Here is a 21,039-nt window from a genome sequence, read left to right as displayed (position 1 = left end):
TGCTTAACAATGTAATTTTGTATATTTATATAATATTTTTCTTTAGTTTGATGCACTTGCCCCCTTAGGTTTATGATACCGATGTAGGTCACCTATTGACATCCCCGTTCTTCAAATTAATACAAATACTTTTGAAACTGAGTAAATTAGTTAATAAGTTCATGCCCTTGAGTGTGAAAGTCTGATCTATTATTATTCAGTATTGTTATTATTATTATTAGAGTATGTATTGAGTGCAGACCTAGCTTCAGGAAGCAACAGAATACTTTACAAGTCACAGGGGGAAGTATACAGTGAGAAAAGCAAGCAAAGATACAAGGGTGCGAGGCACTAACAACTAGAGAGGACAAATTGGCAGCAAGGGATCTACAAGAAACAAAGGGAGAAAACAAGGAGAAAATCATCTAAGTTTTAGATTAGGTGGGGAGTGTGTCTGTGGACCTAGGTATTAGGGACCTTCTATTCCTTGAGGAGGGGTCGAAAAATAGAAACATTCCAGGCTTTGATCATTTTTATTAGACCCCTGGAAATCATTATTGTATTAATACAGAGTGCACCATGCCAGATTCATCCTGCTTCAAAGTAATTTAATGGTATGCGTGTGCATCAAAAAAACAGGCTCGAGAACAGTCAGGGACTTCCAAAGTCCTGTGGTGCTGCTATCGGCCACTACGTCCCAACTCACTCGAGGGTTATCACTATTAGCACTCCGACTCAAATGTGCAGTGTGCTAATATACACATAGTGTTAACTTCAGATCTGCTTCGGGCTTTTGATGGTTATGGCCTGGGTTCAGGTCCTTTGCCACTGAAGCCTCGGCTCAAACTGGGGAATTAAGGCCATTAACACCCACGGCTGACACCTGCTGTGCCAATTGTTTTTTTTAATATGAAACCGGCTTTGTGCAAGCTGATTTCCTGTTAGAAAAACTAGAAACAAAAATGGCTGCCTGGTAAACAGAAATGGGATATTTTCCCTTTTCTGTTTCCATGGTGGCCGGTTAGCGTACTGAACGAGGAGGCACAACGGGGGGCAGCAGCAATCAGGTAAAGGGCTGGTGATGGATATTGGAAGGTGGGGGAGGTTGCAGGGGGACACTGTAAGTGCTGTAGGGTGGAAACCAATCTATACCTATGCCTGCATATATACCGCATTCCTCACCTCCTGATTGGTTGTCGCTACTCTCCGTGGTTCTAATGGGATAGTGTGCTCAATTTTTGAAGAACTAATTTGTGTGCTGTGCCTTGCACACTCGGAGCACAAACATATCTTCAAAAATTCAAAGAAAATGGGCCCCATGTTAATTAAGTCCTAATTTTATATTCATTGAGGTCCAGGCATGGCAGAAGATGAGCAGCATAGAAGAGAACTAGGAGCGAAAAAAGTGTAAAGGAAAGTTTCTGTTAAAAATAAGCAGAGGCGGGAGGTGATCTGGAGGTGCGTGAGCCCCCAGTTAATGAGGCGCACTGCCCCAAGGCGGCAGCTGACCCTGTCGGTAACGGCCCATCGCTCAAGTTAAGGGCCCAAGCAAAGCAAGTGTCTCTAAAAAAGGGCGGTGCATACCTGCCTACATTTGACAATCAAAAATCCTGAGATCTATGCCCCACCCACAGCCAAACAAGACACTGCCAGTTTGCACACGGCTCCGCCCACACGCCCCGCCCATCTGTCAAAAAGGTAAACTCGGTTGTTGTAGCTGTCATTAGAAACATTTTTGCAGTTTGCCCTTTACAGTGGAATGCAATAAATGAAATTAATGATGTACCACAGTATTACTGTGTTCTTTTGTTCTGAAATGGTTACTTAATCCTGGGTTTCTGAGGTACAGACGTGTTGCACACTGAAACATATCTGCTGACACGGAAATGTTTCAGTATGCGACAGTGCGACACGTCTGTACCCCAGAAACCCAGGATTAAGTAACAATTTCAGAAAAAAGAACTCGGTAATAGGTAATAGCGCTTGCAATCCCGTGTCATGATTGACATGACTTGACTGGATTACAAGCAGTATTCACTTGCGGTCGCATTGGGTGACAAAAACAATGTAAACTGGACAAAGGGAAGGGGAATGATTCATTCAATTCTATCGTGAGCAAAATAAAGGCGGCCCTCTGCATAGCTCTCAACTCACACGCTTTTGGTGGGTGTCACCCGCCTTGTAAAGGGCTCATTCACCCGCGAAGCCTCCTGCATGCCCATTAATTGCAATGGGCGTCTCACCCGCCAAAAACAAAATCGGGTGATTTCACCCGCCATTGCGACACAAATGGTTGAGAGCTATGCCTCTGCCCTTCTGCTGTGTTCCTGATGATCTGGAACTCGGGATCGAATCAGGCACGTCGGCGTCGCTCTTACACTTCGGCCGGGTCACACTGAGCCTGGGAGTCCGCCAGCGCTGCGCACTGAAAGGTCAGTAAAAGCTGCCCCGCCAGCAACGGCCTCATATAGTGTGCAGGCCAGGGTTGGACTGGCCCTTTCGGTCTTTCGGCCCGTGGCCGAACAACTTTGGGGTCCCCTGGGGCCGGTTTTCCGGCAGCCACCTCTGGGCCGTTTTTTAAAAAAAAATTACAATGTAATTTATTGGCAGGCCTAGTGTGTGTGTGTGCACGCGGCAGCGCCATGGAGCAGCAGCTTGAGAGTCGCGAGTACTGTGGTTCACAGCAGGCCACCGGCTGGAAAGTCAGATGGGGGAGTGGGGGGGGTACGGGGTTGGCTGGGCCGCCTGCGCCGCCTGGGCTGGGCAGCAGGGCAGGGAGCCAGGAGGGAGGCGCCGCCGGCTGCACTGTCTGCAGTCTACTCTGCACACAATCATCATAGCAAGGTAACATTAGATTTTGTTACGTTACCCTGCTTTGATGATTGCATCTGCATCATGCATGCATCATAATTTATGATGCATGCAGATGCTGGGCATAGCATAATTAAATTCATCACGGTCATTGGGCCACGGCCGGCCGCCGTGCTGGCCGCCCCGGCCGCCACTGCAGGGGCCGGTGCCGTGCCGCCTTTGATCTATGGGAGGGAGGCAGGCTGAAGCAATTGCAAACAACACTAAAGCAATTGTAACACCTGCCTCCCTCCGAGTCCTGACCGGGCTGACCCTGTGGGGGGCAGGGCAGCCTGCCTGCAGGGCTGAGAGCTGGGGCCGGCACTGCCAGAACAGACACATTTCACACTAGTTGCTTCAACTTTGCAGGAAGTGACAACACATTGCACTTCTTTGCAAAGTTGAATCAACTTCAGTTGTGCCTGGGGGCTGAGGCCCTGGGCCGCCAGCATCGCGGAACAAACAAGCCAATGAAAATTCGGCTGGGCCCGCCCAATAGACTGTGCCGGCCGCCAATTGACAGTATGCTGCTATTTCTTTGCTAATTGCCTTGGCCCTGGGCCTCTGACCCACCCTGGCCCTGGGCTTGGCATGATTTATTTGGGCACAACGCAGTCACACTGACACAGCACTCGCCGGGCAGAGACTGAGAGAGAGCCACCAGTGCCACCAGGCACCACCTGAGCTGAGCCCCAGTGCAACTCAAGCACACCAGTGGACCTCACCAACTTGGAGGCTGCCAGCCCAGTGCCACTAGTGCCCAGTGCCCACACACACAGCCACAGGAGGTCCGGACCACCACCACCAGGCAGCAGGTGAGGCAGCCAGCAGACAGTGCCCAGTGCCACCCAGGCCACAGACAGCACAGCAGCCAGCCAGCCAACAGCCAGCCAGTATGCCACTGAGGTAAGGACTCGTACTATTCTCGTAGGGGTTTGGCAAATGCAGGATGAGGCAGGGTCCACAGGGGGTCAAAGAACCCATTTGCGGCGAGTGACTGTGAATACCGTTTGTAAGCAAACAATAGAAATGCCTCTGTCGAGCCCGAGCGCTTCTATTTTCAGCAGGTCAAAACTGCCGGGGTTATTTCCTGGCCCCGGCCCTCACAGCAATACCCTTTCCATGTGTGCACTTGCACGCTCTGAATTTTTTTTTAATGTATGTAATGTGTTTATATAGAGCACAAAAATGTGCTGGGCCTCCTGCGACAGGGTCAGTGGGTGACACTCAGATCCGACTGCATGGCACAGTGAAACCTGTGTTTTGAATTAATGTGCACATTTGCAGCAAGTGCGTACAGAAAGATGGTGAGTTTTGGTGAGGCAATATTGGATGGGTGGAGCGCGGTAATCGCGTTGCCCCCTAAATTTTGCAGCAAAAAACAGCAAAAGAAGCACTGTAAAAATGGTTTGGTAAAAACACAGAAGAGACGCAACAAAAAAGTGAGTCTAGACTCTTTATACTTTCCCGTGCCCTCTCTGGATGCAGCTCACAGCCTCACCACTAGTCACTCGAGGCGCTGAGTTTGCTACTGCGCTCCGCGAGGATCCTGGGGGCTCCCTTTGAACACGTCCTATGCAGGAGTTCACTGCAGCAAGCCTTTTTCCTCACAGGCTTCAGGAACTGTCGCAACATGAGCCATTTCTTAGTTTTGGCTATTAGATGGTGCTTAAGTCAGTGTCACTTATAAACCCAAAATGTCACATGAGAGTACAGCTATGAGGGAGATGGCATGTGAGAAGGCGTTTAGTTATTTACCCACCCATTGACTGCCCGGTGCCATGCTAACACTATAGCCGTTCACACCCGCCACCTGCTCCTCCCCAGGGCATCCATTTGAGCTTGCTCTTTCAAGCAGTAACATAAAACTCTAGTCCACACAAGTGCTATTGCTAAGCAGTCGTCTGAAAGTTATTGGCTTAATTTCAGTTTTAAATGTGCTCCTGATGCCAAAAAACTCTTAACCAGTTATGTCTTCAGCCGCTTCATTTGCAAGTAATGTGTGTCCTCTCATCCATTCCATGCACTGAATTACTGTTAAAAACAAACATTGGCACATTCAACAGTTTGGACTTGTGTACAGATGGGCCTTAGCTGTGTCCTGCTGTCGCATGCCAGGTATTTGCACCATTTAACCTGCAGTCCGGACCTCCAATTCCTGGTGAGCTGCAGGGGTACCCAGTGGCACCACCAGCTAGCTCAGTAAGTTTTCGCGGACGCGGCGGGGTTAGTTCTGATGGTGGACGTTCCTGAACTCCTGATGGTAGGTCGCTTTTGCCAAGTGTGCTGTGTCGCAGCCCAATGTGCACTTTTTTTTAGTCCGGACCGCTCTGGTGATTCGGGTTCCCCCCATGGATGTCACCCCCCCCCCTTTCACGTGGCATGCATGGTCTTAGCCAGCACTGACAGAAACCCAAAACCCATCTTTTTAACTAATGCCCTATCCCTCTGGCTCATTCCATCTTTATCTGAGTCATTTGGCGCCTAGATGCCCATGGGCTTTGTGCGCTTGCAAAAATTGTCACATAAATAAATAAATAAATAACCAAGCGATAGATGGGAGTACTTTTGCTATGATCTCAGATCAGAGCCCAAGTAAGGAGTGAGTAGCTTCTGTAGTACCAATTCTTTTTTTTTTAAATGTTGTCTTGTGTTTGTAGTTCTCTAGTCCAGGTACTTTCAAAATAGAAAATGCAAACTCAGTGGGTTACAGGGGCCTCTAAACACTAGCTTGGGCCCTGCTGGTTTGCATAGATTACGTTTTATACTGTATATACACTGTCCCTTGTCCTTGGTCTATGTGCCTCATTTTACATGTGCCCCAAGATCACCCGGCTCACTTTATTCATCCGGCCATTGCATCTTGAAAAGGCACTATGCAAAGCCCCTCCCCCCACCTGCACTGTATCCTTTCATGTCTGTTGGAAATGACATCCCTGGGTTTAATAAATGATATCCACACACACCACGCTGGTAAAAACATGAGATGACTTGGCAATGCATTTTATGAACTGGGATTGACTAAACATTGGTGAAGAAAAAAATCCATTGTTACGTTTGGTTGCAAGTTCCTGTGAAACAGTGATAGAAGGTGTGTGTCTGTCCACTAGGTCCGCGTAAACGTGGCTTCTGTAGAGAAGATGTCACTTGTGTGTCTTGTGTATTGCCTTTTCCTGTTAGTTGATGTAATGTAATCGGGAAAGTTTGCCTCCCCCAACCTCCACTTCAACTTCAACTTCCCACCCACCGTCTGCACCTAACCAATTCAATGACCACAAAACACACACGGAGGAGCAACAGCGTCCGTTAAAAGCCATTTGCAAGTTGCAACCGATGGGCAGGACGCCATGATGTGTTGGTTTAAATTACTTTAGACTGCCTGGGTGACTGGGGCGATTGTAGATTGGGAAGCATTTCACCCAGGCCTAGTAAAACATGAACAGGCAGTTGCCTGCCTCGTGTCAGAAGTGCATTTGCCACAGTCCAGTTAACATCCTTATCTCTGGACGGGGGCAACTGGTAAACTAACACAAACGGGCCCAAAGTTTCTAAAATAGAACGAAAGTCACCCCCCCCTTCTGTGGCCATTGCCATTTTGTTTGTTGGAAGTGTCCCCCCAGCACAGGTAAACACGGTGGCTTCTACCTGTACCTGGCACATGGGGAGGGGAGCTATGCAAATGGCCGTGGTACGCAAGTGCATAAACGCTCACCCAGCAGATGTTCTGTTGGGCACAGCGCTCTGTTGCCATTCGTACGGTCTCCAGGCGCTCTGGCAGGTTTGGAATTAGGGGTGCTTGAGGTTAGACCATACCCACTCACACTCTCCATGAGCTTTCTTTTTTCTTTTCTTCTCATTTCAGCCACAACATTGTGGCCTTTAATTGTGATCAGGTCCTTCTAGGTTGGCTGCACTGTCTGATAACAGTGTGCCAACGGTTGTTACCTAACGTCACTCGCTGGGCCATTACGAGATTGTACAGCCCACCTGGAATGCCATTATCAGTTAATTACCACCTGGGGAGTTGCAGAATCCCATTAGCAGGCAAGTAATGCGGGATGTATCAGTCAGTATAAACCCACATCCATTCCTGTTTCCTGTGCCTCTCCTGCAGTCTTCCATGTGTTTTGTTTTGGCTGGTGCCGTGGACACCGAATTCGCCCATCACAGTCCCTGCCCCCACACCACCTCCACCAGTCCCTCACACCCCTGCAGATCATTCCCTCAGACACATACGCTCACTTACCTGCCACAGGTGTCTCTCTCTTCGCGCTACATCTTGGCCGCAGCTTCATGATTTAGAAATAGTAAAAAGACTGCCGCCCTATTCCTAACAACGGCTTTATTCGTTCATAGATTTTTTAGACGATAATTGGCCATGTGCGAAATGCACAAAGCTGATTCCGTGGCATAACACAGAACATGCTTCCTATTATGATAATGATGTGTTATTTATATAGCGCCTTAATCCAAAGTGCTTTACAGAGCACATATTTACATACAATATCACCCAACCTGGGAGCAGCATCGGACTGGCCTGTAGGACAATAGGTCCAGGGCCAACCAAAAACACAAAATGCTGGTGTGGGCCTGTTTTTTGGCCAAAGTGGGACCCTTATTGGCCCATGTGGGCCAGTTTGATGAGTTAATTCACACTGCGACTAGTAGTTTTGACCAGTGTTGCTGAATAAATATTCTTTAAAATGTACAATTTGCATGTCACTTTATCAAAAAGTTCCCCCTTGGTACTATTCAAACAGTATCACAAAAGGAATGAAAAGCCATTTGCAACTGCGGGCCACTTTTTCTTTGGTGCCTGAGACAATTGCATGGCCCAGTCTGACCCCGAATGATAGCTAGCCTTTGTTGCTGACTGTGTGCAGTTCGGAAGCACCCCACAGTGTCTTTGTCGAGGGCATAGGGGCATTGGTATCCCGAAAGGGGCCAGGGACAGGCAGTGATGTGTACGTTGGCTGTATAGTCGTTGTCTGGAGGGAGGGGTCTGACGTTACTCTGTGAGATGCAGTAGTTGTTCTTCGAAGAGTGTGATTGGACGTGAAGTGTTGGGGCACACAATTAAAATAGGGTGCCAAGGGCAAAAACCAGTGGCACAACCATTACACCAGGGCAACGAATTCATACAAGCCCACATCAGTAGCCCACAGTTTGGGATCCATCCGGATTCCTTCTGCCGCTACAGCCCTCTCGGTCTTGCCCGGCCGACACAGCACCAAACTTTCTGCTACTGCAGGAAATGTGGAACACAGCGAAGGCGTCTTTTGGTGCAGTACCTCATGCTTTATTTATTATTTTTTGTATTTATTTTGCATTTTTAAAGCGCTCACAACTGGCAATTAATTCAAATCCCTACCCAGATCCTTAGTGCATGTGTACTCTTGGTGCAAATAATGCTGTGCCTCCAAGCGGAAGCAAATAAGCGTGCGTCATGCGCAGTGCAAGCAGAAGGTAAACGCAGAACTGATGAAATGCTGACCCTTCCAGCTGGGATGGAGTGGGGGAGCTGGGACACGTTGGTATTTGACAAAGGTTTGGCAGAGGGCGTGCCAAACAGAACTTAACTGGTCTGCTGTTTAATCTCAGTTACCAGTTTAATGGTATCCACTAGGTAATAATTGCTCATTTTACTATAGCTGATAGGATAGCTCAGTGGGTTGAGTGCTCGCTGCTGTGATGTGTGTGCGATGTTGTGTACGTAGTACACAGAATGCGCATGCGCGGCCTACAAGCCGGCGCATGCGCAGTTAGTAATAAAGGCGGCGCCCGGCAGTTGGAGCCGGAGCGCCGGAGCAAGCAGACGTCTCCGTGTCTGTTCCTGCGCGGCGTTGCAGCGCGCAGGGCCCATACGCCGGAGGGGCCCGCATTACACCAGCGGCCCCCCCCCGATCACCACACTGGCGACGAGGAGGAGCCACGGCCCACTCCCGTGCCCGGCTGCAACGCTGTGATTAAGTCCGCCGCGTCACGGACTGACGACGCACCGGCGGCCATTTTTGTTTCTTCGACCCGCTCCCCGTCACGCGTGGCGACCGTGGTTGCGGCCCAACAGGGTGCTCGTGCGCCACTCGCCGACGGCGTCAGGAAAAAAAAAAATAAACACAACAACAATTCAATTTTTGGAACACCCACAGTCTTGCTGGTGCAAGACTGTGGCACCTAAGAAGAAAGAAGGGGATTTCGCTCCCACCACTACCACAAGGCCGCATCTACCACCTGTGAGTACCAAGCGAAAAAATGGGTGACGGCGCAGACGATGAGGGTGCCGCAGCCCCGATTCCCCGCAGAGCCTGCAGCTCCCTAGCCCCCATGCCAGAGTTTGATGCCACTGGACCCCCTTCCAAGCTAGGACCGAAGTGGCTGCTGTGGGTCAAAAGACTGGACATGTTCTTCAGGGCAGCAGGGGTTAACGACGATGATGAAAAGATTGCGACCATGATCTATTCAGCAGGCGCAGAAGTCCACAAGATCTACGACTCCCTGACCATCCCCGTGGTCACTTACGACGCAGTCAAGCAGGCACTCAAAGACCACTTCTTACCCATGGCCAACGTGGATTTTGACAGGTTCGTCATGGGCGCTGAGAAACAATTGGACGATGAGCCCCTAGACAAATTCTGCGCCCGCCTGAGACACCTGGCGACCTCTTGCAGATGGGCCGACGAAGAGGAAATGGTCCGCAACCAACTACTGCAGGGGTGCAGCTCCGGTAAACTTCGGAGGCAAGTGTTGAGGGAGCCTGGCCTAACCCTCCAGCAGATTCTAGACCTGGGCAGAGCACATGAACTAGCAGAGGCCAGAGGCGCGAAAATGGACGCTGCCTCGCGACCAGGACACAACGAAGACGCATTTGCAGTGGGACGGTCGGCTGCGAATAGGTCGAGATGGGCGCCGAGAAAGCCCGACACCGCGCCCACTCCAAGCACCGCCCCATCGTGCTCGAACTGTGGGTATGACCTCCCCCACAGCGGTGACTGCCCAGCCAAGTCAAGAACATGCGCCCGGTGCGGCATACCGGGTCACTTTGCCAGAACGTGCCGTGCGGCTGCCCCTGTTACAACGGCGAGAGGACCAGAGATAGTGGGGCGAGGCAGTTCTCGCAGAGTGAGAGGCATCTCCTCCATTGATCAAGGCCTGCAAGACCTAGACCTCGCAGAAGAAGAAGAGGAGGAGGAGGAAGAAGTCTTCTTCATCTCCAGCATCGCGAGATGTTCCAGCACGAAACGCCAACCCAAGTGCACCGTCAACATCAAGGGCACTCCCACCCCCATCCTCATCGACACCGGGGCTTCAGTCTGCGTGCTAGCCACCAAACACTACGTAGCCCTGCCAGGCCCACCAGAACTGTCGACATCAACGGCGAGGATATATGCATTCGGTGGCGACACCCCCTTACCCATCCAAGGTGCATTTGTTGCCCCAGTATCTCATGGACAGAACTCCATCAAGGCAAGATTCTTCGTCACCGACGTCAGCCCCCATTCGCTGCTGAGCTGTGCTGCGTCAGAAGCGCTTGACATTGTGCATTTCACATTTGGGGTATACCAGGCAGATCTAAAGAGCATGCTACACAAGTTCGCGAGTCTCTTCAAGGGTATCGGCAAACTGAACGCAGACCCCATTCGCTTGCACATCGACAAATCCGTAAGGCCGACAGCCCTCAAACACCGCCGAATTCCATTTCACCTGAGGGCACAAGTAGAAGCAGAATTGCAACAGCTAATGGACCGAGACATCATCGAACGGGTAGAAGGGCCCACCCCGTGGGTTTCACCCATCGTAGTGGCCCCGAAGCCGAAGCAACCAGGGGCTGTGCGCATCTGCGTAGATATGAGGCTACCAAATGCTGCCATCAAAAGAGAGCGCCACCTCACACCCACCCTGGACGATATCGTCGGCGAACTCCAAGGCGCCAAGGTCTTCTCCAAACTAGACCTCAGATCTGGCTATCATCAACTGGAACTGCACCCCGAGTCGAGGTACATTACTACGTTCACGACGCACGAAGGATTGTACCAATACAAGAGACTCAACTTCGGGATCTCATCCGCGGCTGAGGTCTTCCAGAACGCCATAAGAGGAGCGTTGTCCGGCCTGAGGGGTGTCATTAACATGTCCGACGACATTCTGGTCTTCGCCAAGTCAGAGAGCGAACACCTTAAAAGGCTAGAACGCACGTTTGAGAGACTCCAGGCGGTAGGTCTTACACTGCACCAAGAAAAGTGCGAATTCCTAAAAGATCGGCTGGAATTCTTCGAGTTCACCTTCCATGCGAACGGCATTTCACCTGATCCCGGCAAGGTAAAAGACATAAGAGACGCACCTCCGCCCACATCTCCTGCAGAAGTTCGGAGCTTCTTAGGGATGGTCAATTACTGCGGCAGATTCATCAAAGACCTAGCCTCCCTATCAGAACCATTGAGAGCACTCACCAGGAATGACGTACCGTGGCAATGGACAGCGGCGGAACAAAGATCATTCAATGCCATCAAAGAGGCCCTGTCAGAGCAGGAGACAATGGCCTACTTCCACCCCAGCCGAGAATCAGAGATCGTAGTTGACGCCAGCCCCGTAGGACTAGGGGCAGTCCTCATGCAGGCCGATGAACTGGGAGCGAATCGAGAGAGAGGCCCTTGCCATCCTGTGGGGATGCAAACACTTCAGGATATACATCCTCGGCAAACCCGTCGTCGTGGTCACTGACCATAAACCCCTGATTCCCATCCTGTCCGGCACTTCCTCCAAGCCACCTCCCCGGATCGAAAGATGGATGCTATCGCTCATCGAATATAGCGTCAAGTTGGTGTACCGCCCATGCACCCACAACCCCGCAGACTACCTGTCCCGCCACCCCGGCACGAGGGACGCCCAGAATCCGGTAGAGTTATCTGACGCGGGGGACGCTGTGCATCTCGTCGTTGAATCAGCCCTGCCAGTAGCCCTGTCGAGGGAGAACATTGCAGATGACTCGAACTCTGACGAGGCATTCTTGCGAGTGAAAAGAGCGGTTGCCACAGGGGAATGGCGAGACGTCCTCCTGAACAACGCCAGAAGAAACCCAGAGGTGCAGAGAGACCTGCAACTGTTGTGGAAGGCTCGACACGAGCTCTCGGTGTCCACGGACGGCCTACTACTGCGGGGAGACCAGATCGTGATCCCCAGGTCCCTGGTCACAAGAGTTCTCCAGCTAGCCCACACAGGACATCAAGGCATGGCTAAGATGAAGGCGCGCCTGAGGCTGAAAGTCTGGTTCCCCGACCTGGAACACCGGGTGACCGAGTTCGTAAAGGCCTGCATCCCTTGCCAAGCCGCGAGTCCAGCAGAAAAGAGCCCGCCCATCCAAGCCATGCCACGGAGCGACGTGCCGTGGGGTACCGTCCACGCAGACTTCGGCTCGACCGGCAGAGGCCTACACTTCGTAGTGGTAACGGACCAGTGGTCAAGGTACCCGGAGGTGGAACTCGTAGAATCCACCGCCAGCGATCACACCATCCTGGCCATGGACAAAATTTTCGCCACCCACGGCTTCCCGCTCGAGATCTGTTCGGACAACGGCGCTCCATTCCAAGGGCAGCGTTTTGCCAGATACTGCGCAGAACGAGGCATCAAGCACCGTAAAGTGACCCCACTGTGGCCGAGAGCCAATGGAGAGGTTGAACGGTTCATGCGGACACTTAACAAAATTTTTCGCATCTCCGTCAATGGAGGGGAAGACCTGCGCCATAATCTGATCGAATTCCTCCGTGAGTACCGGTCCACCCCACATCAGTCCACCGGAATCGCGCCCGCCGAGGCACTATTTAAGCGCATACCCAGAGGGTTGATACCGGAAGCGGGAGAGTGACGCCGGGGGTGATTGATGACACACAAGTGGCAGCGGACAGGGCCGCGAGGAACGAGAAGGAGACAATGAGGCGAAGGCTGCCGGGAAAAGAGATAGCGGTAGGGGACACCGTCCTGGTCCGGAACAGGAAACCAGAGGGGAAACTCTCAATGACATATGAACCACACCCGATGGGAGTTACCCACGTCAAGGGATCCATGGTCACGGCGGCGAACGCGCGTCGGACAGTGACCAGAAATGTGTCTTTCTTCAAACGCATAGGACCAGCAACCTCTGAAGAAGAACCGGATCCTGGCCAAAGGCAGGCGGCAGAAGCACCACCGGAGAACGTCGACACGCCCGGAGACCCTGCGGAGCCAGAGAATGTCGAAAGGGGACCGCCCAGGTACCCCCGCAGAGAGGGGCGCCGCCCTCCACAAAGGTTCCAAGACTTTATTATGGACTCAGCGACCTGAGCAACAAAAGTCTGTTAAGTATATAATGTTTGAGCCACGTTGGCCCCATGTTTAATGGTTTTGTTGTTTGAGGGGAAAAGGAGGGATGTTGTGTACGTAGTACACAGAATGCGCATGCGCGGCCTACAAGCCGGCGCATGCGCAGTTAGTAATAAAGGCGGCGCCCGGCAGTTGGAGCCGGAGCGCCGGAGCAAGCAGACGTCTCCGTGTCTGTTCCTGCGCGGCGTTGCAGCGCGCAGGGCCCATACGCCGGAGGGGCCCGCATTACACCAGCGGCCCCCCCCCGATCACCACATGCGTGATCTGCAGGTTGCAGCTTCAAATCCCCAGCAAGGCCATCTCAGCCTTTCATCCTTCTGAGGTCGATAAATGAGTACCAACACAGGTTGGGTGATATTGTATGCATATTTGTTCTATAAAAAAGATCTTAAGTGTAAGTGTTATACAATAACATATTATCATTTGGCCTTGGATGTCTGCCTGCATTCACAGTAATTTGACAAAATGGATATATACACACAGATATTAATGATACATATGGTGATCCATTCTTGCATGCAAAGTTATGTTATTTTATGAGTTGTGTTGTAATGTAACAGACACATGAACCCTCCATAAGTAGCATTTTCTGTAGAGTCGTCAATTGACGCGATTCACAGGTGATGGTTTGAGGGCCACTATTTTTGATGCGAGGGGTGGGCCACTTTTTTGAGGCGAGGGGCGGGCCACTTTTTTGAGGCGAGGGATGGGACACTTTTTTTGGGGTGTCCGGGCCTGTTTCTTGTCCCAGTCCGACCCTGGTGCAGGCACGAACATTTTGCGCCGTTTCCGAGTCCCGCCCACACCTCCACCCGATTGGCTACCGGCAGCAGTCTTTGGCAGCCAATCGGGTGGAGGATCTGACGGACAGGAAAGAACACCAAAATTCCAGAGATTCCAGGGACTTCCCCAGAGTCCCGGAGAAATGGTTAAAAATCCAGAGTCTCTGGGAAAAATCCGGAGGATAGGCAGGTATGGTGCGGTGGTGCCGTTTCTGCGAGGGTCGATAGCTCTCAACCATTTGTCTCGCAAAGGCGGGCGAAATCACCCGATTTTGTTTTTGGCGGGTGAGACACCCATTGGAATGAATGGGCGTGCAGGAGGCTTGGCGGGTGAGTCAGCCCTTTGCAAGGCGGGTGACACCCGCCAAAAGCGGGTGAGTTGAGAGCTATGGAGTGTCAGCCGGCCACCTAGCGGCATATCGCTATTAGCACCCGTGTAGTTTTCTACATGGGTGCTAATGGTGGCCTTTTTTAAAGAAAGGAAAATAAACTTACCTCGCGCAGTGCTGGTGTCCTGGAAGCCCGTTTTCACTGTTAATGACTGTGATTTCATCAACATGAAAACGGACTTCAGGGAAAGTAGCACAGTGCTATTCTTTTTTTTTTCTTTACCCAAATAAAATACACCATTAGCACCCTTGCAGGAACCTAGACAGTTGCTAAGGTGAAGGGAGAAGGGGGTCTGGCTTCCCAGGCTGATCGGAACGTGGGCTTTTACCAAACAGTACAGCATAAGCATCCTGATTGTCTAGCGCCCCCTATCAGGGTACTAATCGTGTTTAGTACTGCAGTAAATGAGCAGGCCATGTCTATGGCCCGAGGTTAGGTCAGCGCCTGTTACTCCCAACAGTCAGGACAGGGCGTGTGTGTGTTTGCGTGTACGGAAGGAGTGTGTGTTGCGCACATGCATCTAATTTTAAATCATGCAGGCTAGTCTTGAAGTTACCGACCGCTATCCATCAGTTTTGGTAACAAACGCAAGCACTCCACCAGGGTTCGACGGGAATTGTAGCAAAGCAATCCTGCACCCCAACAAAACTGAATGGCTTATCAGATCATGAAAGAAGACCCCAGAATAACCGCCAGGTACCAATGCATGAGATTCCTGTGAGAAATGCTTAACTCCACATTAGAAACTGTAAAGAAAATACTGTTTACTGGCTGTAAAAGGCTCTTCCATAGTGAGGCTAGCAGAAGCCTGACGGAATATGCATTCCAGACCATTGGAATATAGAATAGGAAAAGAAACTTGCGGCAACATATTTGAGAGATAACTTCCACAACAATCAGTAGACTAATTATAGGGCAACACTAACCTCCATTTCGTAGACTTGAGATCAGTGCTTTGAATGGAAAAAAAGAAGTGCTGGTACTCATCTACCTATGCTTTAAGTGGGCCAGGGCTCAGACAAGGTAAGGTCCAAAAACTGCTTTTGTGCCGGGGCCGGACTGTGCCTTCCTGGCTCAGTTCTATTGAATGCACCATTTCTACACATCCAGTCACATAGTTCTCCATTTGTCAACACTTTCTATGTGTGTCATGCTCTTTTTGTTTCATTATTGTGATGTTATGATCACGAACGACGCATGCGTGAGCCTCGTTTTGGTTCGCACATGCGCGTTCGGAATAAACTACGTCCGTGCGGCAGTTGCCGCCGGGACTCCGGAAGGCACACACGCGTGTAATTGTATCACGTTCTGTTTGCCTCTCTCACATTTACCCCACTCCAGTCGTGTTTTCACTCTCTCTTCCACAATGTGTAAGTCCCTTGGGACACTGGAGAACTGAAACATTACAATCAGGCATTACAACCAAAAGCTCAATATAATGGTCAACTTTTGAGGTACTTGCTTGAACTTTGATTATATCAGCCTAATGCCGTCCTCTCTCAAAGACATCCATCCATCCATCACAGACTGATTTTGCCCTGTTTTGGAATTATGGTTGGGAGGCTTGGAAGGAAAGGGGAATTAGAAAGACAAGTCATACAATATGGATAACTATGATCAAAGGATGAATTGATATGCTTAAAGAGAAACGGTGCTAATGAACTCCCACAGTCCCCACATATACAGGGTGGCTGGCTGAATAAATGAAACCATGAGCAGAAACGTGTAACTTTAAACTTGATCATCCTAATTAGTTAGCCTGAAGACTTGAGTTTTGTAACCTCGTCATCCAAAAGTAGCTCTGTGGATTTGACTGAGGACACCACAGCATGCATACTCTTTGCTTGGAAGGGGGGCCTTTTCTTCTCTCTGCTAATTGCAGAAAGAGGACGTCTCTCCCTAACACTGCCGGGTTAGTAGTCCACCATTGACATTTTGATTATTGCGCAACGAAGTGCAAATGCATGAAAATTCAGGCGAGCCAGAAGTTCAGTGCAGTGTTTGAACACATGTATGTGCATGGCGTGAGGCGTTTACATGACTTCCGCCAGCTTTTACCAGTTGCTAAAAGCTGGCGGATTCCATGGGAATCGAACGCATATCCGCCATCATCAGATTAGATGATGGCGCATATGCACTTCTTTCAGAAAGGTGGAGCGGATGGGTGGTTGGAACGCACTGTTTGTTCTGGAACTCCACCCGAGCCAGTCAAAACCATGAGAAGACCCGGAAGATGGGAAAGTGACCACCTACATCTGCCTAATTGTTAGGATTTTTTTTATCAGGACTCCCACTGAGATTAATTGATTTGCCCAAAATCGCACACACTTAGCTTATGTTGTGAAAGCAGGATTTGGGCCCACACGGTGATTCAAGCACGTATCTTCCCATCCATAGTGTATATAACTATTTCTTAAGGGTCGGGCTTGAAAAGATAAACTAATAGTTTATAGAAATGTATTTAAAAAATACAGAAATGAGGTAAAACAGTAACCTGGTATTATATAAATCGTTTTACAAACAAGTCATGCAGCAAAAATAGGGTTACATCTTTATGTTATCCATCCTGACTAGGAGATCATGTTAAAAGCCTACAAGTGTGTGAGTTTTTAAAACTGTTTTCCCAGTGAAAGAAAATGCAACACCGTGTAATGCCATCGGCCAGAGTCGTTATGTTATACAACATGCAGCATTATACACCCCATCCCATTTATTTTCACCCACCATCCACCCTCTTAAACGTCAATAGTCCTTCCCTAGATACCCCTCTGCCCCAGCTAACGACGTCGGAGTGCCCTTCGTGTAATGCTTTGTTAACACAAAGCAGAGCGAGGAAAGTTGTACTTTCCTTCGCTTTGGCGTTTCACAGGGCAAAGTGTGAACACAGAGCTGGGAAGGCTTTGGACAGTTGATGTGTGTGGGACTTTTGGCAGCGTTATTGAGTAACGGTACTCCTCTCAAGCTTGAAGAAGTCCCGGCCCTCACGGCCACAAAAAACAAGTGCAGGCACTGTTGGCCCATTTAAAGCACCGCTTGAGATCCCGACCCACCAGCCCATGGTCTTTCGTTCTTCAGCACTCAGAAGGCGCCCCAGAGCTCAGCTAAAAGCTGACATTATTACTAGGCAGAACTTCCGGGGTCTGAGGAGGGACTTCCTGTCACAACCTGGAAAGTGTTCTTTTGCACAGGATCAGCCTGCACTTAAGTTGCACTCTTTTTTTTTTTTTAATGAATTTAGTTGAATTTAATCAACTTTTTTCAATTTAAGACAACCATTTATCAAAAGGTTTACATATAAAACACAGTGAATTATAAAACATGCAATCATAAAACCTTACAGATCACCTCAAATGTCACACCATCACTTCTAATGCTAATAGTTACATTTGGGTTTTGCATTATTAAACTATTGATAAGGCAATGTTGCACTCTTACATGACATAATCTTCTAAACCCTTCTTCTCTTTCTCCATTTAGGAAGCAGTTGACACTGACTTCTACATAAGCGACTCACTGGAGGAAAGCAGTGGGGAATTTCAGAATTTGGAAGAGGTGAGTCCCTCCATGTTGCCCTTCTGTAAGGGATTCTTCCTTCTAGTCTTTTCAGATAACTATGAAAGTGTCTTTATATGTCGGTATAGTCCTGATTAAGAGAGTTCATCCAGGGACCTTTCTGCCCAAAAAAACAGGAAAGAGAGGAGACAACGTAATGCCCATTAATAGATTTCATTTTTAATGCTCTTCTCCCACTCTAAATAATACAATTTAAAAAAGGTCTGTTTATTATAAGTACTCCGTAGAGGGACTCAACCAGTCTCCTTCCTCCCTAACGCCTGTCAAAAAGGGGTTTTGCTTCTGCTGAGACTGGTTCTGTTCTCTCTCTGCTAACTCCGGGACTTTCCATGTCTGTCCACTGCCTATTCAGTGCTGTGTCTGATCCTCTTCACACATATGTGAACAATATGCATATTATTTGGCTCGTGCCTATTTCTAAGCTTCTCCTGTCCCTCCCGAAGGAACCTGGCTCCCGATGAACCATAATAAAATCGAAGACAAAAGAGAAACAGAAAGCTAATCCTCCTTTACTGGTCTGGTAAATATTTCAATGGGCTACTTCTGGACGAGTTCAACTACTAACCAGTTGTCGAGATGCTCCTGAATATGACGATTGAATGTTTGCCCAGCTCCTGAAGAAAGTGACATAAGTAATTGTCAGTCACTGAAACCGGTCGAACCACCAATATCAATCTCCTTTTGAATAATTGGGGACAGATGTAGAAAGTCTTGATTGTTTTATTTACTTCCCTTCCAGATTTTGGGCCTTCTGGGGGAGGGGGGCTTCTTTTAGGAGATGGAATATTAGGTTGATTAGTACATACTCAGGCATGGGTCTAATAAATTGATGAAAATCCCAGCCTGACTGCCCTGGATCAATCATTTACTTTAATCCGTAGTAGTCTCGTTGACTCTTTGGTTTTGAGTAATTGTAACATTTAGTTAAGTTTAGTCCTGGCTATCCCTATTAGATAAGCGGCACACTGCCGGTGACTATGGATCGCAGAGATACAGGACAAGTCATTCCTTCCTGAGGGATAGGAGGAGCTTCGAAATATGTACTCGTCAAATAATATGTATACTCTCCACCCTTGTGTGATAGCATATTATTCTTCCTTGGTGGAATATGTCCATAGGTACGGAGAACTAGGTTACTAGTTGATCTTTTGTGTACCTTTTCAACATTACCTGTATAGTACAGGAGACTTTGAAATAGCTAAGGTTAGGCCTTGTTTTTGTTGCATTCGATCCTTGAAATTGAGGTTTATCCACACTCCTCATGTAGACTTTCAACTAAAGTGCAGCAAATGGACTGACTACCCCTGCCCAGTTCTCTGTTTGAACTCTATGAATCTTCTCCCAGTGTAGAGTTCCAGGTCCTGAAGTCTAAGAGTGGTCGGCAGCAGCTACTGTGCGCAACATTCATAAACGTAGCCTTAACAACTGTGGGTGCACTATGGTCTATTGAATTACAAAGTGCCTCTCATTGGCTCTCTTTCTGGGATTGTCCAGTGGGTGAGGAGGAACGTCTAAGCGCTTTGGTAAATGATTCTGTTTTTTAGCTCCACCACCTGTGGCTTCTCCGTGGTTAAGTGGAGAGACTTAGTTCATGGTACTGAAAACAGAACATTGACAACAACAGAGCAAGGGTTGACCTGGCTCTTCTGGACTTCCGCTGTATCAGGACCAGAGAGTGACAGTGCATGTCTGCACTTACATTAGACACACAAAGTGAGTGGAGGGCCAGCGAGCAGCATGGGGGTCATATTGCAGGTGGACACGTAATAAGGGACACCAGCTCCTAGCTCTAGCTAGCAGGGTGGTACTGCAGAGCCTGCCTTCTAGTAGACCGCACCATTTAGTAGTGCCTGCTAGCAGCAGTGTGGCTTGCAGCTGAGGCTAGCTAGCGAGGGTGCTAACTAGCAGCAGGTGCCAGCAGGCAGGATGTTCCATTGACCAGAGGTTTGTTTTTAGTAGCCCAGGCAATTTCCGATCTTTCAAAAGTACCTCTCTCCCTCTCTCTATTGTTCAACAGCTATGAACCGTAGCTTAGGGGAGGGGGGGCTCCTTCTTACCACTGGGTTCATGGACAGGGGTATTGCTAGGTCTGGAAAAGATCTGGGGTTACGCTAATGTCAGGACTGTCAGGACTCGGGGCTAGCTAGCCTTTTGGTTGTAGGCCCTGAGCTTCTATACAGGGCTACAAACAATAGACCCAGGGCGATAGCCCCCTCTGCCCCGCCATCCCCTAGCAACGCCTCTGTTCCTGGATCCTGAGAGCCCCGCAGTCCTGTCCTCACAAGATTGCTTTAAACATGCAGGTCCTGGATGCAGGCCCAGTGGTCCTGAGATTGGTTTGCTAGTGTTCGTGGGGAATCCGCTGACAAAACAGTTTAGTACTTCTGTAGCTTGCCTAACATCTCTGCTAATCACCCTCCTGCATACCAATAGGCCATACATTGCCCTGTCCTAGCTAGCCCCCAGCCAGAGCCAGAGCCAGCGCACGCTGCCTCCGCTTCCAGTGAAGCCAGGGCGCAGAAAGACATTTGCTCAGGCCCTGCATTCCACTTTCCAGCCACAGCACTCCACTGCCACCTGCTGCACATGGGTGAAAGTGCACGCTTGCATTTTCATGAATTTAACTGTCTGTGTGTGCAGCCATCTTTTCTTATCTTGAAACTTGCGGAGCGTCTGTGCCCTCTTCCGCTGCTCAGCGGGGAATGGGCATGACCTCCTGCCCCATGTAGAGTGCACTCACAGTATCCTGCGATATGTGTCTTGGCCTATATCCTGGCCAAACGGAGGATTGCAATGTGCTGGAAAGCAGCCAACGGCCTAGAATTGAGATGTGGTGGGTGGACCTCAAGAAGTGGGTAGAGGCAGAAACAGCTGCCTGGTATGAGGCAGTCAGCAAGGGGGGAGAGGAGGTGGGACCCCTAATAGCATGGAGACAATTGGTGGCCTCGATGGTGTGACCCTCCCAAGCTGATCATAGTGATAATGATACGGAAGAGGTAATGGCAGTAAACACGCCTGAAGATAAGCAGGATGATGACATGGAAGCAGGGGCTCGAGTTAAAGAGGTGGGAGGGGGGAGGACCGAAATGCGTACTTTGTAATGTAATGTGGC

General features: G+C 49.6%; 1 protein-coding gene across 1 annotated transcript in view; it reads left to right on the top strand.

The window, feature by feature from the left end:
- The window catches only part of SLC26A9 (solute carrier family 26 member 9), a 501,176-nt gene that overhangs the window by 469,101 nt on the left and 11,036 nt on the right, over positions 1–21,039 (top strand). Inside the window, exon 19 of the mRNA XM_069633170.1 lies at positions 17,832–17,906. Coding sequence (XP_069489271.1) covers positions 17,832–17,906 — 75 coding nt within the window. The remainder of the gene's footprint in view (positions 1–17,831; positions 17,907–21,039) is intronic.

This window comes from Ambystoma mexicanum, chromosome 13, assembly GCF_040938575.1.
Source record: "Ambystoma mexicanum isolate Mex_15411 chromosome 13, UKY_AmexF1_1, whole genome shotgun sequence".
NCBI classification, from domain to species: Eukaryota; Metazoa; Chordata; class Amphibia; order Caudata; family Ambystomatidae; genus Ambystoma; species Ambystoma mexicanum.
Note: the sequence above shows the minus strand (reverse complement) of the source record. Positions and strands in the feature narration are given on the sequence as shown.